General features: G+C 46.1%; 1 protein-coding gene across 4 annotated transcripts in view; it reads left to right on the plus strand.

Moving 5' to 3' along the window:
• The window catches only part of LOC126518742 (cysteine/serine-rich nuclear protein 2-like), a 125,701-nt gene that overhangs the window by 46,846 nt on the left and 51,964 nt on the right, over positions 1 to 26,891 (plus strand). For 2 of the 4 annotated variants that reach the window (XM_050168512.2, XM_055064930.2), the window contains exon 2: positions 89 to 342. In XM_050168512.2, the coding sequence (XP_050024469.1) occupies positions 99 to 342 (244 nt within the window). In that variant the 5' untranslated portion in view covers positions 89 to 98. Of the gene's footprint in view, positions 1 to 88; positions 343 to 3,163; positions 3,225 to 22,832; positions 22,991 to 26,891 lie in introns of those variants that run through there. The other 2 variants (XM_055064931.1, XM_072285874.1) reach the window with 2 other exon arrangements.

Raw genomic sequence — 26,891 nt, forward strand, 5'->3', positions numbered from 1 at the left:
TCTCTAATTTATTATTTGTGCTAATGTTTCTGCTCTGGTTATCATTTCAGTGATGTTGTCCTGATAGAGTGGTGCTGTTTATGTCCAGGGGTGCCCCTATGTCTGAAGCCATCCTGGGTCTGGAGTTTGGAAAGCCACAGGCCCCTCCATCCATGAATGGGGGGGACAACCCTGACAACAATGAAGATCAAAGGCCAGAGGAGGCAGATGATGAGGATGGTCCACCCCCGAACAAGCGCAGCAGGCATAGAAAAACCGTCGGCTTTGACAGCGTCACTGTCTACTACTTTCAGCGCATGCAAGGCTTCACATGTGTGCCCAGCCAGGGTGGATCCACATTGGGTGAGCAGCTTAGGTTCTCATGGATGTTTTTGCAGACAGAAAGTCGCTCTGGGTCCAAATATAGTAACGATTTCTTATTCATTGGCCTTTCATTGCTTTCACACCTTTGTGCCATTATCATCACTGGCATGAGACACTCGTTGCTACAGCTGAGAAGAAAATAAGCGAAAATAATTCTTGCAAAATATGGCTCCAGAACATGCTAGTGCCAATGGAAGTGAATCACTGTGCTGTTATTAAGCTTGAAGGGGCACTGCAGTACCTTTCCTTCAACACTGAGAACACACTAGAGTGAGTGAGAAGCTCTGCAGTGAAGATACAGTCATACCTTGTTATAACAAAATAATGGATATAATGACGTAAGTGAAATTCCCCTTGAAATTCTCATATAGGTCCATGCATTTAACGTCTTGTTCTAACAAAATAAAATTGCCCTGCCAATGGATGTAAGTATATATTGAACTAGATTTGTCTGGGAAACCAAAAAATACTCGAGCCTTACACGCCAAATATATCGCTTTCAGCGGGGTTCGGTGCAGAAGTTATAAAAGCTCCAGCGTCCAAGTGTTGAACATGCCGTTGAGCTACGCATAAGCATCAGCTCATTATGGCCATTGCACTTTGCTCTCTCACTGCAGTACTGTGCAGGTTGGTGCAGCTAGGCACGAAGGCTGTCACGTCAGGTGCTATGAAGTCGTATGTTGCGCAGGCCAAATATTATTTTGCTATTTCGTCAAAACTTCATCACATGCATGGTTGTGTAGCAGTTCTGCAGGATGCAAAGCCGTTTTCTGTGAATGTTTGAAGTTGTGCACCCCATTGGGCATATATTGCAGTAAAGGGCAGTAATGAATCTGTACCACCCCCGCAGCCATAAACAACTCCGTGGGGCATCCCGCGGGCCTGCCGTGAACGGATTTTTGTGAGCGCTCACGCCAGGCACACGGACACTATGATCCGACCCGCTGTGCCGAACGTCGTTTAGTGTGTGAGCTCCCTTTTCCCATTACTTTAAATACTGCTTTCCTTCCGCACTAGGTCTGCACACCATACTACTCTCTGCTCCTTTTCCCTCTCCTTTCTCTCTAAAGCTCTTGCCACATGAATTTTCTCCTTTTTGAACAGAAATAAACTAAACCTTGTCGCTGAAAAGACATGTGTCCGTCTTGTTCACCACGACTCCACAGATATAATAATCTTGGCTCCCCCTTCATATTCATTATAACATGGTTTTGCTTTATTCTAAAAGAAAGTTTTGAAAGGGACCCAATATGAATGAAGGTTTAAAGAAGAGTGCAATGTTTGCTTTGCCCCCTCAAAACAGCATTTCCTCTTGGCAGCACAGATGCCCTGCCTCTAGTGTTCCTTGCTTGCTTTCTGCGGTGCACTGATGGTTGGCGTCTGACCAAGGTGCACGAGAGTGACCAAGGAGCAGTGACTGGACCAGTGGCTTTCTGTTTGCCATAGATGTAGAGGATTGGAGGGGGTGTGCATGTCATGGTCACAAACTATTGCCCAGTGCACAGCGGGGGGGGGTCTCGACGTCATAGATGGGAGCGTTAGAGAGGAGATGCCGTGAGCGATCTTTTAATGTGTCTCTGCTGCATGATAATATCTGGCTTTCCATTTTCATGGCAGTATTTACTGTGTTGGAGGCGTGTTGCAGCGCGTTTTCAGTTGTCTGGTTTTGAAACCTCAAAAAAGGGGCACAGGCATACTACTATCATTCTTGATGTAATAGTTCTGCGGAAACCCGTAAGGTGGAGGGAAGTAATTAAAAAGGAAAAATGAGACATCCACCTGAACGTAGCTAAGTGCTACAAAGGACTATTTACTATCATTCTTGCACACACTTGTGTTTCTTGCTTTTCTATGATCTGATGTTTGCCTCACGATTGGGTTTTGAGGACCTGCTTCAGGTGCCTGCTATGATGACTAGCATCTGCTAGTAGAGGGGCTGATGTGTTCAACTGTGGCGAGCACAGAAAATTGAACAGCACAAACCACATGGGACATTGAAAGAAGGTGTAACATGTGCGGCTGCATTTCATGAGTCAGCGCTTGTTGCAGCTATCTGAGTAACCGACACTTATAAGCAGTAGCGCTGTTTCCCATGCAGCATAGTTTGGAGCATAGGTTGCAGGAATTGAGTACAGCCAAACTTTAATTAAACATGGTCAGTAGGAGCTGAAAATTATTTCATTAAGTCGAGAAGTTCAATTAAAAAAAATTTTAAACACTTGTGCGAAGAAAATTTAATTCAAGAGCAAAAAAATTTGTAATTTTTGCCTGTATATGGACTATTGTCAAAGAGCTAAGGTTGGAGCTAGTTGGTTGTTCATGTTGAGTGATTGCAGCATGCTACTGTGAATGATTTGGGCACAGAGAAAGGACTGCACTGGACTGGCACAAACTAACTGTTTATTTCATGCAATCCTTGAGTATATATGAGCTGATATCAGCAAGTCAATACATGCCACACATAAAAAATTACAAGACATTCACTAAAGAACATAGACAGGAGAGGATCCATTCTGCGTCTCTACTCATATGCATGTTACTGATACCTTCTATCGTCTTTTTCCCCGAATAAATGGGACCCCATCCTCAATGAGTTGAATTGATGGCACACTGATGCGCATGTCGTCACCAATCTGCCCCTTTGTGAAGGCTTCAATAATTTCCTTTTCTCGCGTCTTTTGATTGGGAAATTATACTTGTGCACTCAAAATTTGGTTTGCACTTGCACGTGCTGCAATGTATAGCTATGTTTCCGGTATGGCTGATTTGCTTACACTTATGATTGATTATGTTGGCGCAGGCGCGTGTTAACGCATCTGACCGACAGCACAGGCATGGTCAGACCATGGGACAACGCATATGTAAGTGTGTGCGTCCTGGCTCTCTCCTGCGCAAAGTACACCTAAGGTAGAGGTGGAAGGTTAGGAACCTGTGGACATTATGGAAATTTTTGAAATTTTTGGACAGGAAAGTAAAAGCCACGCACGTTGGGAATACGCGACCAGGGGGGATAAATGCTTTTTTAAGCTACAGCTTGGAACACTATAAGTTAATAAAGAGAGTAACATATTCAAGCATGCTGAGCATGCTGAGCAAGCATGCAAAAGGTCCCGTGGCCATGCTGTGGCTTGTAGTTTGATGAACCAGATTGATAGACTGAAAAAAAGTGGGTACCCTGATGCCTTGATTGCGTCCTTGGCTGAAAAGCTCTTGAAAAAGTAAATAACAAACAGAATACAGATAACGTTCCCAAGCAAAAACCAAAAAAGTGGCCTATCAAAATACCATATGCTCATATTAAAGCCAACAGACAATTAAGCCAAGGAAAGCATTGGGGAAGTTAACTGTAGCTGAAATTGAAATGTAGAAAATAATAAAGAGAAATGAAAGTGGACGAAAAGATAATGTGTCGCCGGTGGGAGCCTAACCCATAATTTCCCTGTCTTTATTATTTTCTACATTTCAATTTCAATTACAGCTAATGTCCCCGATGGCTTCCTTGGCTTCAGTGTCTGTTGGCTTTATATGGTCATGATTAACAAAATCGAGCCCCTCGGTTCCCCTTCTTCTCTCGTTTGTTCGATGCCAGGATCTCGAATTTGGCAGCCTTAATGTGATTAGGTAGCATGCGAGGATTTATTCGCCACGCGCCCGCTCTCCTAAGGTCACGTGTTACGTGACGCCATTAGGCAAAAAGGATGTTCGACAACTGCCCACTTTGGCTCTAAGTGGCGCTGGCTAACACTCCTAGGGCTAGATCTACCAAACATAAATACCCAAGTTAGTGGACAAATTCGGGGCCATCGCCATAGCACAATTGGTAGTACAATGCACGTGTAATGTGGAGGTTCTGGGTTTGGCTCCCACTGGCGACGCATTATCTTTTCATACAGTTCGATTTCCCATTTCTTTATTATTTTCTACATTTCAATTTCAACCATAGCTAATTTCCTCAATGCTTTCCTTGATTTCATTGTCTGTTGGCTTTATATGGTCATGATTAACAAAATTGAGCCCCTCAGTTCCCCTTCTTCTCTCGCATATGTTCATAATGTGTCTCATGGGCTAAAAAAGATTGCAAACAGACAGCTATGGTTTTCATGGCACCTAACAAATCAATTGTCCTTTGTCATAGAATTAACAACGGCAACCAGAAATCTAACCATGAAGAGCCCAATGTGAAGCACGCTAAAAGATTTGTGGCATTCAATAAAAAAATTTTGTGTGTACCACTCTCCTGTGGTAAACAATGTATTAGACAAACCGGGAGTTGCATCAACATGTGCCCGTGCCAGCATAATCATAACTGTAAGCACATCAACCATCCTGGAAACGTAGCTACACATTGCAGTGACTGCAGGTCCAAACCAAATTTTGAGTGTGCAAGCATCGTTGCCCGATCAAAAGACACAAGAGAAAGGAAAATTATCAAAGCCTTCACAATATGGCAGATTGGTGACGACATGTGAATCAGTGTGCCATCAATTCAACTGACTGAGGATGGGGTTGCATTTATTCGGGAAAAAGACGATAGAAGGTATTGTAGTGCGGGACGCGGGCGCGGCTGGAAATCAGCAGAAAGAAGTGAGTGATGCGTCCCTGAAGAACAAGCAACAGCTGACTTTATTTTTGTGATCGTTCAGCCTCTACGGCTCGGTTGCACACCCTCGCACCAGTTCCCTTTCCCGCACACTCCACGATAATATTTTATCGAGTCAAAAGGGGAAAGGTTGTCTGGCTGCTGCTGTGCGACCGTGAGGCCGCCACAGTATCAATAACATGCATGTGAATAGAGACATGGAATGGATTCTCTCCTGTCTATGTTCTTGTCTATGTCTGTCTATGGTCTTGTAATTTTTTACATGTGCCATGTATTGACTTGGTGATATCAGCTACAGGGTGTCCCATGTAACTCATGCCAAAATTTAAAAATATGTGAGTGCCACATCATTAGACAGAACCAAGGTAATGTTGCTTGCTGTTGCTTGGAGCAAGTCAGACTATTCCTTGTTTTTTGCCTAATTACATGAATAGTTATTATTACTTAAGAACAACTATGATAATCGGAGCAAAATTGTAAATCAGAAAATTGTAAGCCGCCATGAAAAATTGCCGATCTATCATTCTGGTACTCAATACGTCCTACATAAAAGCTTTTTCCAAGTGTTAAATAAAGCCTGCAAAAGTATGCAAAAAGTGCCTCTAATGAATTAATGATGAATTATGTACTGTGAACTCTTGTTAAGACAAACTTGGTTAAGCTGAATTCTCGTATATAACGAACAACATGGGAACATTTGTTTGGTTTTCCATAGACTCGATGCGAAAGAAATCCGCTTAAGACGAACTGCCTCAGACATACTCTTCGGTTAAGACGAACATTCGGTGTGATTGCCACCGCTACCAATCCTAGAGGCTAGGGTGCCTCAATGCGCCACACCTGAGGGCGCGCGCATTGAGGCATCCTACTGGAGGCCTGCGGTGCACGTCGCCCTTGGACAGAGGCAAAAGCAAGAGGAAGAAACAAAAAAGTTAGTGACGTTTGATTTCATTAACGTGGGTCACGTGCAAGCGTATGTGTGCTATGGCGCACTCGAGGCTATCGGCTTTTGGTGCGCCTAGATACCTACACTGTGCACATCGCAGATCGTATTCAAGACAGGGTTCACGTGACCGCGCCATACCGCGCTGGAGTAGAATGCCCCCTTGTAAACATTCGCTTACTAACTAGACAAGCATGGACACATCAAACTAGATGACCGCGGACACCCTGTCAAAACGCTGCCGTGAGAAATCATGGCAGCAGCCACGAGCGAAGTGACCTTCGGGCTGTCTATCACTTCAGTGCAAACTGAGCGGCGAGAACAAAGTGTGCGCAAAGCTGCGAGCCATCAGCCCACCTAGACTGTGCCCCTTAAGCATATCACTTTCAAATAAAGCCCGGACGACCACGCGCGGCCGAAGTGCAACGCCTCCTTCCCTCTCTTCTGGTGCCATGCGCGCGATGGAAGACAGTGCGCTTCCTCCCCCGTTCCTTTCTTGCGCAAGCGAGATTGTGCTGCTATCATTCGCTCACCGTCGCGCGCTTTCACTCGTACACACAGCGTAGTGCACGTGAGGACGATGTTATCACGAGATGAACCCAGTATGTCCGTCGTGTCGCAAACAAAACCTATAGCAATTGCTAGTGTAGGATCAGAAGGCCCACAAAGAATTGCCATTTATTAAACAGATGACTGCGTTGATGTCGTGGCTACCATCGTTGAGCCTATATGCCTGATGGCGCTAGTCCAGTCTCTTCTCTACCTACCGTGGGGCTCTATGAGTACTGTCCACTACATGCCCCCCCCCCCCCCCCCCTGACGATGAAGGCACTGCCATCGAGTGGTTTAAGTTCTGGTGATGGCACTGCCAGAGTCTAGATGAGCTGGCTTCAAGCGGTCGATGGAATTTGTCTCTTCGCGTCCGTTGACAAGAAGTGTGAAAAACTTGGTAGACATTTGGTAGACATGTCACATATTACTGTCCTGCTGTTAAAGGGACACTAAAGGTTACTATTAAGTCCCCGTGGACTGTTGAAATACCATCCCAGGAACCTCGAAACGCTTGTTTCGTGCAAAGAAGAGACTTATTTTAAGAGAAAATGCGTTCTGAAGCGTCCGCGTACCTCTAGTGCAGTTCAAATCACCCGCCCTCCGATCGAGGAGTCGTGACGTCATGGTCTAATAGTGACGTTGCTCTGTCGGTGAGTAAAACGGTGCCCGCAGATGGCGCTACGTCTTTTCTGCGCAAAACGCAAATGCACGATCAGAAACAGAGCCAAGACAGAGCCGACAGCAGCACGAAAGCGGAACTATGGTGGCGAGCAGGAGGGAAAGCACGCGACGATAAGCTGGTTCTTTATTTTATGACGCCAACTTCGACCCCCGCAGGGGCGTCTGCGTCAGCAGGCGTTTGGTGTGTTGCGACACCATGTACCCGAGTACATGAGGGTTGGACCCTCCCGCGTTTAGCCGTGCGCGGCTTAGCTGTGTCCGGGGAAAAGGGGATCCTGGGGGTTGAGCCAATGCCGGGGTTGGACCTTTACGGCCCCTCGGCGGCAGCAACACACCCCTTTGGCCTCGGCTTCACGTAGACGGCACCCCCGGACTGACCCACCCCGGGAAAATCGGTAGTTGCCGTTTCCTGTCTTTCTCTCCCTCGACCCTTCGTCTTTCTCTCACTTTCCAGCTTTCCTGTCTTCTTCTCACTTCTGAATCTATGATCCTTCTGGCAGCTAGGGTTAACCTTGTGTGTAATAACCAAGCTTGGTTATATCATATTTGGTTATAGTGGTTGTGTACAGCTGGCGATGGCAGGCCTTGTTTATTTACAAGGCCGTCACGTCCCCTTGTTGGGCTCCACGGTGGGTGGCTGACACCACTGCCGAAATTACTCCAATTTTTATGGCTTCTTCTTTCCCCAGGCTTTCTGATCGCCCTCTCACAAAAAGAGGGCGCACTGAAGAATGTTTTAACTTCTTTATTAAGCCCACTGAAATTTTTCCACGTTTCCACGTGATTCACAGCGAAACTCCCAACAAGACCGTAAGAACTGTATCACCTTTCGTTGTCGCGAAATACCTAACTGAGACCCTAGGTGCAGGATACAAAATCACGAAAATGGCCAGTGGTGACATTCTCCTTGAAGTCCGTGATAAAGCTCAGCATGAAAATCTGCAAAAGCTCATCTCGCTTGGTGACACCCAAATCTCTGTAAGTCCTCATCGTTCATTGAATAGTACACGAGGGGTAGTATCAGATCAGGACCTGCTGGAACTGACTGAGACAGAGATCCTAGAAGGCTGGAAAGAGCAATATGTTACGAATGTACAGCGAATTAAGATCCGACGTGACGACAAGGAAATTCCGACAAAACACCTCATACTTACCTTTTGTACGAGCACACTCCCTGAACAAATTGAAGCCGGCTACATGAAAATAAATGTAAGACCGTACATTCCAAACCCCCGACGCTGTTTTAAGTGCCAAAGATTCGGTCATGGCTCTCAGAGCTGCAGGGGCCGTACCACCTGTGCAAAGTGCACATCACATGAGCACCCTGCAGATAGCTGCAATGATCCACCCCACTGTGCAAATTGTGACGGAGAACACCCAGCATACTCCCGCTCTTGTCCCTTATGGAAGATAGAAAAAGAAATTATCACACTCAAAGTAAAAGAAAATATTTCCTTTAAAGAAGCTAGAAAACGCCTCTCATTTGTGGGGCCTTCTTTCTCCGACGTGGCACGGCAGGGGGCAGTGCCACAACGGTTCTCGGCGGCCATTAGGACCACGCAATGTGGACCGACGGTAGCGCCACTCGCCCCCACTGCGGGATCAGCTAGTGCTGTTTTGCAACCCAGCAAGAGCCAGCAGTCCACCGGACCTGCAGGCTCCATGATTTCTAGGGCCTCTGTTCGCACAGAGAAGCCTGAAACACCCGCGAACATACACCGCGAGCGGGCATCCAGCGCCTCTGTGGAGGCGATGGATACATCAAGTGTATCGGTGTCTCAGACACCGAAGGATCGGCGAAGCTCTCAGGAGCTGCCCAAAAAAGACAAATCCCGCATCACAGGGCCTGGCAAGGCTCCTGTGGGATGACATAGTTTTCCTCTCTTGAACACACATCACCATACACTTTCACTATGGATACACAAATATTATATTGGAATGTCAGGGGTCTTCTTCACAATCTAGATGATGTCAAGGAACTCCTACATAAACATAATTCAAAGGTGCTGTGTGTTCAAGAGACTCATCTGAAAAGCACACAAACTTCCTTCGTAACTACGCCATCTTCAGAAAAGACCGTGACGAGGCTAACGCGTCGTGTGGTGGCGTAGCAGTCGTCGTAGACAAGTCTAGTTTGTCATCATGTAGCCCTACAGACACCCCTCGAAGCAGTACCAGTGCGAGGAATTCTTTTTAATAAGTTGATTACTGTTTGCTCCATTTACATACCCCCAAACTATCACCTTCACAAAACAGATTTCTACAACCTCATAAATCAGCTTCCGGAACCCTACATACTCGTGGGTGATTTTAATGCCCACAACACCCTGTGGGGAGATTCCCGTTGTGATGCGAGAGGTCGGCTGATATAACATTTTCTTTTGACATCTGGTGCATGCCTATTTAATAAGAAGGAGCCAACTTATTACAGTGTGCATCACAACACATACTCATCTATAGACTTAGCAATTGGTACTGCTTGTCTTGTCTGACCTGAAGTATAATGTCATCAAGAAACCTTTTGGAAGTGATCACTTCCCAGTCACTCTAAACTTAACAACACAATATGATTCTCCACCGCATGTCCCTCGATGGAAATTAGCCGCAGCTGATTGGAACAGTTTTCAAGAATGTACTTATTTACCGTGGGACTTTTTAGAATATTATAATATAGATGATGCCGTATCATATTTGACTCATTTTATTATCGACGCAGCGCAAAAGTGCATACACAAACAAATGGTCTTTCATTCAAAAGACGTGTACCGTGAAGATTGCAAAAAAGCGCGAAAGCGGCAGAATAGAGCATGGGGCAGGCTTCGTCGATCACCAAATGCGGAGAATCTAATTGAATTCAAGCGTACAAAGTCTCAAGGGAGGCGCACACGACGACAGGCAAAAAGAGAAAGCTGGGTTAGATTTCTATCAGATATCACTTCTTAAACACAAGAGAAAAAAGTATGGGATAGTGTAAGAAGGCTAAAGGGACACCAAATTCATCCATTACCCCTGGTAAATGATAAAGGATATAGCCTGGAAGAGCAGGCCGATGCTCTCGGAGAGCATTTCGAACGAGTTATTTCGAACGAAGTTATTCCTTAAACACAAACAAATAGCAGAAAGTAAGGCACTTGATCGTAAATGTTCACAGAACGAGAGATATAACCGCCCTTTCAGTATTGCCGAGCTGAGAGCTGCCTTAATCACATGCAAGAGCTCTGCACCAGGACCTGATAGAATTATGTACGACATGATTAAGAATGTGCACACTGATACACAACTAACTTTACTTGCACTTTTCAACACTATTTGGGCTGCTGGATATCTTCCACTTGTATGGAGAAAAGCGATTGTGATTCCCATTCTGAAGCAAGGTAAAGATCCTTCGTCGGCGTCAAGTTACCGCCCGATAGCCCTCACAAGTTGCATTTGTAAGCTGTTTGAGAAAATGATTCATCGGCGACTCATACATTTCCTGGAATTAAACCAAATGCTTGATCCCTTTCAGTGTGGCTTCAGAGAAGGGCGGTTCACAACCGATCACCTTGTGCACATTGAGGGAAACATTCGTGACACCTTTCTACATAAACAATATTTCCTATCCGTATTCCTCGATATGGAGAAGGCGTACGACACAACGTGGCGCTACGGAATCTTGAGAGACTTGTCAGGAATGGGCATCCGTGGCAATATGCTCACCCTAATAGAAACCTATTTATCCAACCGTACATCCCGCGTGAAAGTCGGGAATGTACTTTCACGTCCATTTATACAGGAAACTGATGTACGCCAAGGAGGTGTGCTCAGCTGCACCCTCTTTACAGTTAAGATAAACACACTCCGCGCTTCATTACCACCAGCTATATTTTATTCCGTCTACGTAGATGACATACAAATAGGTTTTAAATCCTGTAACCTTGCAGTATGCGAAAGACAAGTACAGCAGGGATTGAACAAGATATCTAAGTGGGCAGACGAAAATGGGTTTAAAATCAACCCCCACAAAAGTTCTTGTGTTCTTTTTACAAGAAAGAGCAGCCTGGTTCCAGACCCGAGCGTGGAACTATGCGGACAACAAATACCTGTCAAGAAAGAGCACAAATTTCTAGGTGTAATACTTGACTGTAAGCTTACTTTCATCTCGCACATAAAATATCTGAAAACTAAATGTCTAAAAACAATGAACTTGCTGAAAATGCTATCTCACACAACATGGGGTAGCGACAGGAAATGTCTAATGAATATTTACAAGGGCCTCGTTCATTCACTGCTAGACTATGGTGCCATAGTATACAACTCTGCCGCCCCGAGCGCACTATGTCCACCACCTTGGTATCCGTCTGGCGACAGACGCATTCAGAACTAGCCCGATTGAAAGCTTATATGTAGAATCGAATGAGTGGTCACTCCATATGCAGAGATCATATATCAGCTTCCCATATTTTCTTAAAATGTACGGTAATCTTGATCATCCGTGTTCTAAAACCATTAGTGATTTGACGTACACTGCCCTTTACCATAATCGACCCTCAGTGAGAAGGCCTTTTTCACTGCGCGTAAGGGAGCTTAGCGTTGAAATGGATGTCCCACTCTTCGAACACCGCTGTATGCCCCCAGCGAAGTATCTACCTCCGTGGGAGTGGCAGGTGATTGAATGTGATACATCTTTTGTAAGGCTTACAAAATATGCACCAGAACTCGAACTTCGGATGCATTTCCATGAACTCCAAACGAAGTATTCTTGTCCTGAATTTTACACTGATGCATAAAAGTCGCATGTTGGCGTGCGTGTCTTACACGGCTGTTGGCTCCTCCTTTTCTGAATCAGGTGTATTGAACCCCCTACCAGTATATTTACCGCAGAAGCCTATGCAGTACTGTCTGCGGTTAAACACATAAAGAAATTAGGACTAGAAAAAACAATTATATTTACGGACTTGTTAAGTGTCGTAAAAGCGCTCATGTCCTTAAGAAAACACAAAAATCCTGTTCTTATTCAGCTTTGCTCGTATTTGTGCAATATTTATTCAGCTCCTAGACATGTAATAATATGCCGGGTTCCTGGCCATAGATGCATCGAAGGTAATGTGCTGGCTGACCAAATGGCCACATCAATTACATCTCAAGCTATCAATCCTACCACTGCTATACCTACCACAGATCTGAAGCCTTTTTTGCAAACTAAACTCCGAAGACACTGGCAACACTCGTGGGACAGCGAAACTAATAATAAGCTCCATCTGATTAAACCAAAGTTAGGTTTCTGGCCCTCCGTTACTAAATCACGAAGAGTTGACGTCCTATTCTGCCGACTCAGAATAAGACACACATATGGTACTCACAATTTTCTATTGACTGGCAATGAACCTCCAACCTGTGGTAGATGTGGTGAGCGGCTCACCGTCCTCCACGCCGTCGTGGAGTGTCGGGAAGCCGAAAGAGAAAGAAGGGAACATTTTCCTCTAGCGTACCGCTATTGTCTCCCTCTCCATCCTGCTATGTTTATTGGTAAAGAACCCCTTTTTACCACCAAAGCTGTCCTAGGTTTTTTAAAAGAGGTGGTCTTGCACGTTTATAGCCCAAAGGTTTCGTAGCACATCCTCTCTACAGAGGATACTGCTGTGATAGTGGTCCTTTTATAGCATGCGCCTTCAGGTCCTTGCGCTTCAAGGACTCTGTTATGGCAGTAGCGCTTTTAGGAATTTTTTAGCCTGCGATCAATTTTAGCACATTGCAATCTTTCACAACGTATCTTTCGCGTCCTTGGCATGCTTCATAGTCATTGTCATAATTTTATTACATGTATTCTAACGTTTTTTACGCCCCTTTACAGCCCTGTCCCATCCTTTGCTCGTAATTTATAGCTCCGCATTGAACACATTCACATTGGCCTGGTGCTTTTTGTTCATATTTGGTCCTTGCGTCACAAAACACTATACTCATCATCAGCCAACTTCAACGCTCGTTGCAATGGACGACCCTGACAACGACACGTTGGCTAGCTATGCTGGGCTCGACTTCAGTGATTTGCACTGATGAACGTGACCTGCTGCTGAGGGCTCGCGTTGCCGGCGTCGTTGCGTACTACTACGATGGCGGCCTGCTTTGAAAGGCACTCCACACAACTTCATAAGTCGGCGTTGAACTCGTAATCGTCTGGACAAAAGTGCAGCGAGCACACTATGCGATTTTTCGGCTCTTTGCCAACACGCTGTGGTAGAGGTATGGCACTTAACCACTTCGAACGGAGAGGTTCACTCATTGGCACACAGTGATAAGTAATGTTGGGTTCGCTGCTGCAACTGTCCTTGGCCAAGTTCCGTGGACTGTTCGCGCATCCCACGACATCACATGGACGTGGCATTCTCGTTGCTTGCTCCAAATGCAAGTTTCGCGAGCCAGCAGGACCAGCGCAGCACGACGCGATAACGAAACAACTGAAACTCAAAGCGCGCGCGGCACAGAGTCAAGCGCGCAGAGTCGAACGAAAACAAAACCTTTCGACCACCCATACTACTGAAGGGTAACATCAAAATGTTTTTTTCTTAGAATCGAATAGAAGTAGACAAGTAGCATTTCCTTCCGTCTTATAACCTAATGAAATGATCTTTTTAATACGTGTAGTTGAGTACTAGTGACATAAATTATGATGAGGAGTGCCTTCGTCATCGGGCTAGTACCGGAATGTCACTGGGGGGTCTCAAATCATGTCATGCGTTTACCTCAATTTCTGGGTTACTAAAGCTCTGTTCGCGATTATTTTGATGCCTTAGACGTTCTAGAGCATTGCTTTATCACTTTAACTTGACTTCATAATAACCTTTAGTGTCCCTTTAACAGCGCGAAACGTAGACTGGACACAAGACGAGAAGACACAACAAGCGCTGTGGTGTCTTCTCGTCTTGTGTCCTGTCTATGTTTTGCGCTGTTAACACCAGGATGGAAAAACAAGCCCTAGCTGCTATTCTAGCATATCACTGTGACATTGCAGCCAGGCAGTACGATATCTTCGAAGCGCAGAGAATCGTTGGCAGTCTGGAGTGTTTGAAGTTCACGGTCTGTGCATTGAGTGGTAGCAAGGCAGACGAAGTCAATGCAGAACGATTTACTTGGCTTGCATTTTCATGAATCCATGACAGAGCGTCAGCAACGGGATTATCAGCACCACTGAAATGCCGAATATATAGTGAATTCGGAGATATATGCAAGCTGGCGAATTTCGTGGGGAGTGTGCGAGGAACTGTTGGAGGTAATAGCATAAATGAGTGGTTTGTGGTCAGTGAGAATGGCTGTAGCGGGTTTCTTGCGGTGTCAGCTTCCTTGAAAAAAAAAAAAAAGATATAGACCGTTTCATCGGGCGAGGAGGATAGGGCGCGCGGAGAGCCTTTCCTCCTCTCTGGCTTGGGTGATCCGGCGCGGCGCTGCTTGAAAGTATTGTTGTCACGTGCTGCGGAACGATTTCGAGATGTTTTAGATCTTACTTTGTGAAATTTACGCCATATTCATTCATATAGGGTCGTCAGGGAAGCCTTTCGGTGCATTGGTAACTACTGTAGGCAGAAGTATGTCTTGGGGGCGCAAAAATGTGACTCGCATGATCAGCCGCGGTGTACGCGCATTATCAGTCGCGGTGCGTGTATGTGTTGTTTACTATTTTGCTTATATCGATTTTAATTCAACAAAGAAAACCAGCGTCTCTGTATTACCAGCATTAAATAGCAAATCAGCTCACTGTCTGATCGATTGGCTTAGGGAGTAAAACATAAAACATAAGAGCGCGTGCTCGTGCACGGCCAACCTAAGGCAACCACGAAACATCTGAGCGGCAGGCGCTATCAAATATTTGTGATACACTGGCATCGTTCTCACGCATTTCAAGTCTAGTATGCTTGAAATTACCATATGTCTACGCTAGCCTTGCTGCATGAGGCCCATGGCGCTGCTCAACACAGCGATCACTGCGGTTGGTGAGCCCGCACGATACATATATAAGCTGCGTGCTTCGGCATTGCCTTTTTGGCCTGTATACAGCCATAATATATGAGAGGGTTCGCATAAAAAGAATGCGATGGCTATTTTTGAGCGCCAAATTTTCGTAATACGTGTGAGTGCGTCGTGGAGAACTGAACGAACACAACCGAAAAAAAAATTCGGTTATCATCCTCTTTCGCTAAAAAGCAAGAGAAAACGGGCTAACGCCGCACAACGTTTATAAATATATAACCGCTGATGCCGTATGCTCGGACCATGCGCTATATAGAACAAAGATATCTGTAATCCAGAACCTACTACTGCTTTGAATGCTCGCGCAGTTCGTAAACGGTCGCTTTGCTGGACAAGCTTAATTCAGACTGTAAGGTATGCTGCTATTACTAGCCAAAACTATTTTATTCATGGGTGGAAGCTTCATCCATCCAACCAAGTAGTCACGCAATGTAACCTGCAGCGAACAGTTTGAACGCTTGTCAAAGTATAACAGCACAGCTCCTATCGTAGCAGAACGGTACCCACGCTGTTACGATCGTCGCGTATGTTTCATGGCCCCTAAACCGCAGCTTAGAAGTAGAGGATAATACCGCAATAGGCCACATTAGTGATTGCAAAATTTGGAAATACACAATTGCTCTCCGAGGCTGATTGTAGGCTCAAATATGCGTGCACCCACGCTGCGTGTTCCGTCCACCTCAACGCCAGCAGAAATTCCGGCCACGGCGCCTTCAGCACTTCAGCACGTCTCACAGAACTGTTTACCACGTAGAAGACGCACGTCATACTAAAGAGACTGCACGACCGCGAAAACAAACGCCAGAACCTACCGCCGAGCGTATACCTGCCATGCCAAAGACCGCTTTCACCCAAGCCAGTATGGCGCTGCTCATAGGCGGCGCCACTGCGTTCACAATATGGCGGCGCCTACGAAAAAACGGTCTATAGGCTGCCATGTCTTGCCAACCAGTTGTTGAAACACCACACCAACAGCTATGTCAGAGGCGCCTACCATAACAGACATTGGAGCGTCCGGTTGTGGGTGTGCTGGTAGAGTAGTGGTAACAAGGGCATTCTCGGCAGAGATAAAATCAGATTCAGCAGCATTAGTCCACGATATAGGCATGCTAGCTCATGGTGTGCCAGAGAGTAGAATGTGCAGAGGCTGCAAAATCGAAGCACAATGAAGAATAAAACGGTGATAGTAATTGATGAGGCCCAAAAATGCTCGTAATTGCTTGGTGGAAGACAGACGGGGGGAAATCTTTAATGGCTTAGCCACGGGTTGGTAAGTGCTGGATGCCATGCTCGTCTACACGACGGCCCAGGAAATCGAGAGAAGCAACGTCAAACTCGCTCTTTGAGATGTGTACAACCAGGCCATATTGACGGAGGCGTTCAAACACCTTACGTAGGTCAGATTCGTGTTCCACAGCAGAGCGACAGAGTACAAGAATGTCGTCTAAATAGACTAAGCAACAAGTCAGGCTGTGGAGTACTTGACTGACGAACCGGTGAAATGTTTGAGTGGAATTACGGAGGCCGAATGGCATGTCCACGTATTCAAACATTCCAAAAGGGGTAATGATTGCATTTTTAGTAATGTTGGAAGTCTCAACAAGATTCTGATGGTAGGCATTTACTCGATCAACCTTGCTGAATATGCAGCACCCATGAAGCGATGCAGTGAAATCGTGTATGTGAGGTATAGGGCACCTGTCGGGAATCATCACTTTGTTTAAAGCACGGTAATCGCCACACGGTTGCCAATCACCCATCTTCTTGGGCACCATGTCTAAAGCAGGTCACCAAGGGCTAGCGTAAGGACAAACGAAGGCCAACTCGAGCATGTGTTCGAGTTCTTTCTTTGCAATTTTCAGACGATCTGGTGCTAAGTGGCGAGGTCGGGCGTATACTGGGGGTCCTTTAGTCACAATGTGCTGCGTGACGTTGTACACTATTGTATGATCTGGCGAGGGTGGTTCGAATAGCTCTGGAAATTTCAGCAGGATAGTGGACCATGGTTTCGGTACCTGGTTGTGTGCTTGTACGAGACGCAAAGGTATTGCAGACGTGGTGATACCTTGTATGGACAGGTTTATTGAGGAGTCAAGAAGGTGGCAGTTGTAAAGGTTGATGAAAAGGTTAAACTTCCACAGAAAATCAGCGCCGATGATCGGCCTGCGGATGTCGGCGATGGTGAATAGCCATCGAAAAGGGCGTCGCAGACCAAGGTCAAGAGTGACAAATTTCTCACAGTATGTACCGTATTTACTCGCATAATGATCGCACTCGCGTAATGATCGCACCCCTGCATTTTGTCGTCAAAATTTGATTTTTTTATTTCCCGTGTAAGGATCGCACCCTGAACTTGCCCCAGCGATATGTCGTGTGCCAAGTCTAGCTAATAATGATCGCGCTTACTATATGTTGAATGCTACGTGAACGACTCTTGAAGACAAGCCAAGCCGTCTGCACACACCAAACATTCTTAAGTAGATGCCTCATTTCATTACTTTCATCACTTTCCGCACTTCCATGACAAAAAGAGGTACAACCAAACTTGCCTTTATTATGGGTAGGTATTATAATGGTTGTGGTCAACAAAAAGAAAGGCGCATTTCGATTCTTTTCATCTGCACTCGTGGGCACGCAAAAAATCGCGAGCGGCAATGATAGTAGCCACGTTTACACTGATACGTTAAAAGTGTACCCTATTCATAAGCGGACGCTTGTAACACAGCTAAGATATTCGCCCACCCTTAGCGGAAACGTGCCGTATTAGATAGTAGTGAAGACAGATGCCACAGTTTCCGCAGCACGCCGGCTATGTGTTTCTATGCGCGCCCATCTGTTTCTGTCCCCTCAAAGTGGACATGGCTGCGTTATGGCCGCAAATTTGCCGATATTAACGATATTATTAATCACTGATATGGAAGAAACTGTTTCAATGCACGTAATATACTCACGAGGAGAAAAAAAAAATGACGTTCGGCTTGCTCCGCCGGCCGCCATTTTTGTTTTGGTGTCCCGCACCCGCATCCCGCAGCAAACGCGGGACGTAAAAAAATTTTGTTTTTCTATTCGCGGGGAATTTAACCTGCGTAATGATCGCACCCCTGAATTTGCATCAATTTTTCTGACGAAAAAGTGCGGTCATTATGTGAGTAAATACGGTAATAATGTTGGAGCCGTTGACGGCAGTGAGGAAAGACGTGTCATGGCGATGTCTTCTGCGGTCTTGAAAAGTAGGGGGAATGACACAAATTTCCGCACCGGTGTCTACAAGATAGTAAACTTTAGTGACACGGTCGGTGACGTAGAAGAGACTGCTTGAGGTAGAGGCGGTAGCACTAGCCGTCATCAGTGACTGGCCCGACCGTTTCCCGGAAAGTTGCAAGGCGGATGGCACTTTCATGCAGAAGTGCCATATCTGGCGTGATACCAACGAATAAAGGGAGACGGAGGGCGTGACACGTTTTGGTCATGCGAGCGATGCCGCTGCTGATGGCTATTTGCCCGAAGGCATATGGCAGCCTACTGGTTAGTTAAGCCCTCTATTTGCACAGCTAGGTGCGTGCTTGAACTGTCAGGTTTGTCAAAGTGCTGCTGTAGCTGGTGTTGTGTCGCAACGGGTGCATTATAATGGTAAACAGTGGATATCACAGAATGGAAAGAATCCATAATCTGGTCTGCCATCGTCGCTAAGGCCTCGACAGACATCATAGTAGGTGAGGCACACAAAATCATGCGTACCTGGTTCGGTAGACAGTGTAAGAAGAGCTCCCGAAGAATTTTCGAATCTGTTAATGATAGACTGGTTCCCAGGAGTTGTGTAATGCGGCGAATCCGCTCAGTCAGTTTTTTGTCACTAAGTTCCTCCGATGAGAGGAGCTGTTGAATCCGTCGCGACTCAGAGTTGGTGGTGTGCTGTAGTAACTACCACTTAAGGGTATCATACTGATCATCGGGCAGAGGAGCTAGCAAAATGTCGCGAGCCGAAGCTGCAGTGGTCGGGGTTAAGCACACTCATGACATTGTCGTACTTGGCTGCCTGAGATGGGATTCGGTGACGACGAAACTGAGGCTCGATGTGAACAAACCAGAGTTCACAGTCCGAGGGCCAGAAATCAGAAAGTTTCAGTGCGGCGACGGAAGACGTTCCATTTTCTTCTAGATGTCGTTGTTTGGTGGCTGGTTCCATGGCGTCGAGAAGAAACTTGGTAGACGTATAGCGTTGCGATGTGGTATCACGTCCAGGTCACCAACTTGTAGGAACAGAAGACCCACAAGGAATTTGCCATTTATTAAACAGATGACGGTGTTGACGTCGCAGCACCATCGTCGAGCCTATATGCCTGATGGCGCTAGTCCAGTCTCTTTTTCTACCGCAGAGCTCTACGAGTACTGTCCACTACACTAGAGGAGGTCAACATCGAGACTTTCCTCCAGGTGGCGTTTCTTTGCCACGTGCAAGCCCCTCAAAGATTAAAAGTAGTGCCACTCCGCCACCCTCCCCTGCTTCGTGCTTGTTTCTCCTCATGCGCTCTTGCCCTTCGATGGTGGCGCCCCCTTGTCCAATACAGCATAGCAGACGATGCCATGCGTTAATGCGAGCGGAATGACAGCTTTTTAGTTTGGCGCTTTTGTTTTAGCTCCTGTTTATTTCCTGTCACACTGAAATTAGATCCGAGAGCCTTATTTCAACCCTGGGAAGAAAAAGCAGTACTAACGAAATTGTAGGGGAAAAACGTAAAAATATGTGTACTTTTGAGTTACAACAGGGATAACATGGGAGCACATGTTCGCGTCTTTGTACAGGTTTTTGCCGAGTACGGTTTGTGAATCGTCGCAAGTAGCTGTGAACCACGGCTGCCTCAACATGTTCATGAGAAGCTACAAATCTGTTTAGGTACTGCTGACAGTAACTGCTCAGTTATAGAGCTACGTTGTTACGCGGACGTAAGTGGTGACTAAAGCCACATCAGCCATTTGGGCATGATTTGACTAGAACCTGGAGCCTTACAATGAAGATTAAAATTTATTACTTTGGCACTGACTGCGCTCTGGCTGATAACCTTAGAGCATGCTGGGTACAGCGTCCGACTCCAGCTTCTTTTTGCCCAAATTGCGCATAATCAAAGGCTCAAATTGGTCATACAAAAATGATCCTAAATATTGTTACGTAAGGAAGGGCAATGTTCCAGTCGTGGTGGTCTTTGGAAACGTACTTGGACAGCATATCGGTAAGAGTACGGTTTAACCGCTCTGTCAGGCCATTGGTTTGAGGATGGTATGAGGTAGTCAGTTTGTGGTGAATGGAGCAGGAACGCACAATGTCAGCGATAACTTTCGAGAGGAAGTTTCGACCACAGTCAGTAAGCAGCTGTCGCGGGGCGCCATGAAGCAAGATAATGTCACGCAAGAGAAAGTCCGCGACGTCAGTGGCGCAACTGGTAGGGAGAGCCCGAGTGATAGCGTATCGGGTGGCGTAATCAGTCGCGACGGCTACCCATTTGTTCCCAGAGGATGACGTGGGAAAGGGACCGAGCAGGTCTAATTCAACATGAAAGAACGGTTCCACAGGGACGGTGATCGGCTGGAGATGACCGGCAGGTAGCACCTGAGGTGTTTTCCGATGCTGGCAGGGATCACAGGCAGCAACATAGCGCCGGATGGAGCGAGCAAGACCAGGCCAATAGAAGCGGCGGCGGACGCGATCGTACGTGCGGGTTACCCCAAGATGTCCTGCCGTGGGTGCGTCATGCATCTCAAAGAGCACAGTCTGTCGTAGATGTTTTGGCACGACAAGAAGATCAGGGCCATCAGGGAGGAAGTTCCTTCAGTACAGAATGCCGCCCTGGAGGACATATCGGCGAACGGATGCGTCGGTAGGTGTAGAGCGCAGACGCTCTATGAGTACTCGCAGCGATAGGTCTCGGTACTGCTCATCGGCGATGTTAGCGAAGGCAGACACTGAGAAAATGCCGTCGGCGGTACTACTGTCGGCGTCGTCAGGCTCGTCTACCGGGTAGCGAGACAGAGGCAGTCAGCGTCCTTGTGTAGTCAGCCAGATTTGTAGGTGACAGAGAACGAATATTCTTGGAGGCTTAAGGCCCAGCGACCAAGTCTTCCTGTAGGGTCTTTCAATGAGTATAACCAGCAAAGCGCGTGATGGTCTGTGACAACGGAAAAGGGTCGGCCATATAAGTATGGGCGGAACTTCGCAACCGCCTAAACTAGGGCCAGACACTCATGCTCAGTGATGGAATAGTTGAGCTCCGCGGGCGAGAGGAGCCTGCTGGCGTAAGCGATAACACGGTCGTGGCCACGCTGGCGTTGTGCCAGTACTGCGCCAATTACGTGACCGCTGGCATCAGTACGGACTTCGGTAGGCGCAGAAGGATCGAAATGGGCCAGAACGGGAGGCGTTGTGAGAAGGTCGATTAGAAGCGAGAATGCAGAGGCCTCGTTATCGCCCCATTGGAAAGGGGCATCTTTTATGCGTTGCATATTGCAATCACTCAGTTCAGCCCTTGGGTGCGGCCGGGCAGCCACCATTGGGGATATGAGCCACCATAGTGGCTCATACCCCTACACTAGAGTTTTATGCGTTGCATATTGCAATCACTCTGTTCAGCCCTTGGGCGCGGCCGGGCAGCCACCATTGACCTTTAGTGCAACCATGTGACGTGACGTCACGACAGCCGGAGGAAAAGCTGGGCCCCAACACAATATGCAACGCATTCTTGGCTAAACCAAGCTAAGCCTGGCCATTTTTTTCAAAAGCTCGGTTAGTGGTCGTGCTATGGCCGCGAAATTTTTCACGAAACGGCGGAAGTACGAGCAAAGGCCGATGAAGCTGCGCACATCCTTGACACACTTTGGAACAGGGAAATGCGTAACAGCATGGATCTTGTCTGGGTCCGGTTGCACTCCGTTCGCGTCAACGAGATGTCCAAGGACGGTAATCTGGCGGCGGCTGAATTGGCACTTCGATGTGTTGAGTTGCAGACCGGCTCGCCGAAATACATCCAGGACTACTGAGAGGTGCACGAGGTGCGTAGCGAACGTTGGGGAGAATTCTATAACGTCGTCCAAGTAGCACAGGCATGTGGACCACTTGAAACCGTGAAGAAGGGAGTCCATTATGCGTTCAAAAGTGGCAGGGGCGTTACATAGACCGAACGGCATCACTTTGAATTGATAAGGACTGTCCGGTGTTACAAAAGCAGTCTTCTCGCGGTCGAGATCGTCCACGGCAATCTGCCAGTAGCCGGAGCGAAGGTCAATAGAGGAGAAATAGTGAGCACCGTGGAGGCAGTCAAGGGCGTCATCAATCTGAGGTAGGGGATACACGTCCTTTTTGGTAACCCTGTTAAGGTAACCCTGTTAATTTTCGGTAGGAGCGTAATTTTGAATGTTTAAACTGTTTTATGCTTGGTTACAGATATAGTAGCCCTGTGTTTGGTTGGTTAAACTCTGTGCCACCAGCTGGCTACACCGTGCAGGCCGCTCAGGCCGCTCATGTTTACGCTAAAGCCCTTGTGCTACGTTTATGTAAAGCCACTATGGTAGTCGTATGGAGTGGTTTTAGTTTATGCCTCCGCCCATCCACCAATACGCCCATCTCGCCTGCAGTTACCAGAATACTGGACATGCCTGGTGATGCGACAGAATGCTCATAACGCACGCTGCTTGGATAGCACTCGCGGGGGACCGACGACCAGGCAGCTAGCGGAGAGGTTGGAGAGGCTGCGCATGCTGGCTTCAAGACAACCGGAACTAGATCATGTGACGTCACGTCGTGGTGCAGAGCCAGCGAAGGCGGAGCTTATCCCTGATCACTCGGTGAAGGAGTCGAGGTGAAAAGGCATGGCTAGGGAGGAGGGTAACTTCTAATCATCCATAGCTCCCTTGATATGAGATGCTTCATTTAAATTGTGGTGCTAATGTTACTGTAGCTGTACCATACACGTCTACAAAATTTGTCCAAACTATTTCAGGGACTCTTTAAGAATGAGGGTTTTAAGGTTTTTGATACATCCTGTTGTTAAACTTGCCAATAAAGTAGTATCGTCTGCGTACCATCAATTGGTTACCTTTGTTCCTCCAATTTTCACTCCTGTATCACTCTTCCAATTTAGTTTGAGTACAAATTTTGTATAAATTAAATAACTATGGAAAGAGAATACAACCTTGCCTGACACCTTTTTGGACCTTGAACCAATCTGTGCTATCAACATTAGTCTTAACAAGCACTTTTTGACCTGTGTAAAGGTTTTAAAATAGAATTACGGGGTGTTCGGGAACTCTAATTTTCCTAAGATATACCCAGAGCTTAGACTGATCAACTGAGTGAAATGCTTTGCTATAGACGATGAAACAAAATACAAAATGTTCTAGTATTCTTTGCAAGCTTCCATCATCCAGCTCATGTTTCTGATGTGGTTCCTGATACCACACCCTTTTCTGAACCCCGCTTGCTCTATTGCCATCCCTCTTTCCATGTTCTCTGTATTATTTTGAGTAGTAGTTTACTTGCGTGGGATATTAAGATAATGGTTTTATAGTTTGATAACTGCATCTCCTTTTTTATGCAGTGAAATAAAAATAGATCTCTTCCAGTCTATTGGCCATCCTTCTGTTTTTAAAATTTGTTGGCATAATTTAGTGATGACTTTTGTTTATTCTAATCCAGTCTTCTTTGACGATTTCAACAGAAATATTGTCTGGACCATTCGCACTCCCTGTGGGTAACTGCTGGAAAGGCCGTCTAACTTTGTTCTCTGAAACAGTTGGTTCTAGCTCATATTCAATATCTACACAAGACTATTTCCCATTTCATTTTTCTTTTCTGTGTATACCTTCCATCTTTATGTCTTCCATCATCGCCAGATGCTTTCTCTGCATGTTAATGATATTATTTTTAGGTTGAAAAACACTTCTAATTTCTTTTTGTTTAAGAGGTCTCTTGTTCCTCCGTTCAAATAGTTTTCCTCTATTTGTTTACACTGTGCCCTCAAAGTCTCTTGTGGGGAATAATAAGTGCAAGCTTCAGACAGGACAGTGAGACACGCAAAGGACAAGTGCACACTGTCCCATCTAAAGTTTGCACTTATTATTCCTCACAAGAATGAGCTGACTAGCCAAGCAACATGTTGTCTATCCTTGTGTTATTGAAACATGGCAGTTAGTGTTCTTGTGTATGTTGCATCACCCTTCACTTTGCCAACCTCTTTCCTTGTGCTATGCCCACTGCTTCCCTTGAGAGCCACAGAGTATTTTCTCTCATTTCCTTTCTAGGAATGTAATTTTCTGCTTCTTCGGTAACAATATTTTTGATATCATTCCCTAAGTTCATATGGTACCCTGTCAACCAGATCCTTAATGTTCAAATTGATTGCTGACAGCTGGTACATACATTATATTCAGAAGGTATAGAATCAAGGTTGTAACGAGCAACCATAGCTCTTTTTATTCTTTCTTAGTCTAATATGAGCCTCTGCGATTAGTAGATGACAGTGTGACTCTCAATCAGCACCAGGGAGTGTATTAATGTTAAATGGACTGACAACTGACCTGAATGTGTTGTGAGACTTTGATGGAAATTAAATGGCCGTGATTTATAGTGATGGAATCCAGCACGCTGTTCGTGATTAAAGTAGGAATTATAATTTTAAATTGGCAAAGAAAGTCTTAAAAGCCAGTAAGTGGCGAGGCCTGACAGTAAAATCTTGGTACTTCGGATGTAGTCTGTGAGATTACTGTACATAAGTTGGATGTTTTAAGTACAACATAATTATTGCCTAAAATAGCAGTTGCTATATTATTAGGCACTTGGGCTTTATTCAATGCTTCTGAAATCAAAACCGCACGCACGGCCATGGCAACACCCTGAACTGCATGCCACATGTAAAAAAATCATTTCGTTTTCGATCCAACTGGTTTCGCTTTGACTGGTTAAATACCAAAGCAGTTGGACAGGAAACCACGAAAACATGTAGCTGTTATCGCAGAAATACTTCAACACTTTGGAAAACATGAATCGCAGGAACATCAACTTAATAAACAAAATAATACTTTCTCACAGTTACGGCCATACTTGTCGTTGCTTCCCACTAATGCTGGCATATAATTGCTATCGCGCTCACCTATCACCGTTTTCAGCATGCTTCCAGTGAACGACTACATCCTCAGTGCAGATAGAAAATTTCTGATAAAAAATGTTCAACGCCGTTTTGTGTGTTACCACTTCATGATTAGACACTCTGACTGGTAAGCTTGCCATTGCATCAAAAAAATAGGTGCCATAAAAATTGGTTGTCAGTCCCTTTAATTAGTGAGCTTCTTTATCTGTTACATGATTGTGTCTAGTCAGTATGATTTCTATACCAACCACCAGCAGGAGAGGTCCATGTGTATAGGTGGCGTTGGTGCTGCTTAAAGAAAGTATTACAGTCAATGACCGATTTTCCGGACGCCCGATTTTTTCGGACATGCCCGATAATCCGGACGCCTTCGCGGCACCTCTATGTACCCCATAGATCGAGTCATTGCGTAAGCCTCGCAGGGGCGTCTGCGTCAGCAGGCGTTTGGTGTGTTGCGACACCACGTACCCGAGCACACAAGAGTTGGACCCTCCTGCGTCTAACCGTGCGTGGCTTAGCCATGTTCGGGGAAAAGGGGATCCTGGGGGTTGAGCCAATGCTGGGTGTTTGGACCTTTACGGCCCCTCGGCGGCGGCAACACACCCCTTTATCCTCGGCTTCACATAGACGGCGCCCCCGGACTGACCCTCCTGGGGGAAAGCGGTAGTTGCCTTTTCCTGTCTCTTTCTCTCTCCAACCTTCGTCTTTCTCTCACTTTCCATCTTTTCTGTCTCCTTCTCATTTCTTTATTACTTCCGAGCTTCATGGCAACAAGGGTTAATCATGTGTGCTGCAATGAACCTTGGTTGTACATATTTGGTTATAGCGGAAACGTACAGTTGGCGTCCGCAGGACCTGTTTCATTATAAGACCTGTGGTGTCCCCTTGTTGGGCTCCATGGTGGGCGGCTGCTGTTACTGCCAAAAACTGAACATCCCTTATGGATTATTCCTTTACAAAACTCCCTGATCGCCCTCAGAAGCGAGGGCACACTGAAGAAGTATTCAAATTTTTTGGCCGACATACTGAAAGCATTCCCCGCTATCAAGTGATTCATTCTGAGAAACCAGGAAAGACAACGAAAATGATCTCGCCTTTCCTCGTATCCAAATGTCTAACTCGAACTATTGGCCCAGGCTATAACGCATCTAGACTAGCAAGTGGCGACCTCCTCTTAGAACTTTATGACAAAAACCAGTACCAAAAACTAAGTAACCTAGTGTCTATTGGGGACACCCCTGTTTCAGTGACCCCACACCACACCATGAACACCATCCGCAGTGTGATCTCTGAGGACGACTTGATGAACCTGACCGAGGCTGAACTTTTAGAAGAGTGAAAGGATCAAAATATTGTGAATGTAAAAAGAATTAAAATCAGGCGCGACGGGAAAGAAATCGATACCAAACACCTTATTCTCACATTTGGCTCCAGTGTACTTGCAGAAACGATAGAAGCAGGTTACATTAAGGTCCGAGTAAGGCAGTACATCCCTAACCCTCTCCGTTGCTTCAAATGCCAAAGGTTCGGCCACAGTTCACAGAACTGTGGAGGCCGGCTGACATGTGCCAAGTGCAGTAACAATGAACATTCCTCTGAAACGTGCCAGAATACT

This window comes from Dermacentor andersoni, chromosome 1 (assembly GCF_023375885.2).
Source record: "Dermacentor andersoni chromosome 1, qqDerAnde1_hic_scaffold, whole genome shotgun sequence".
Lineage (NCBI taxonomy): Eukaryota > Metazoa > Arthropoda > Arachnida > Ixodida > Ixodidae > Dermacentor > Dermacentor andersoni.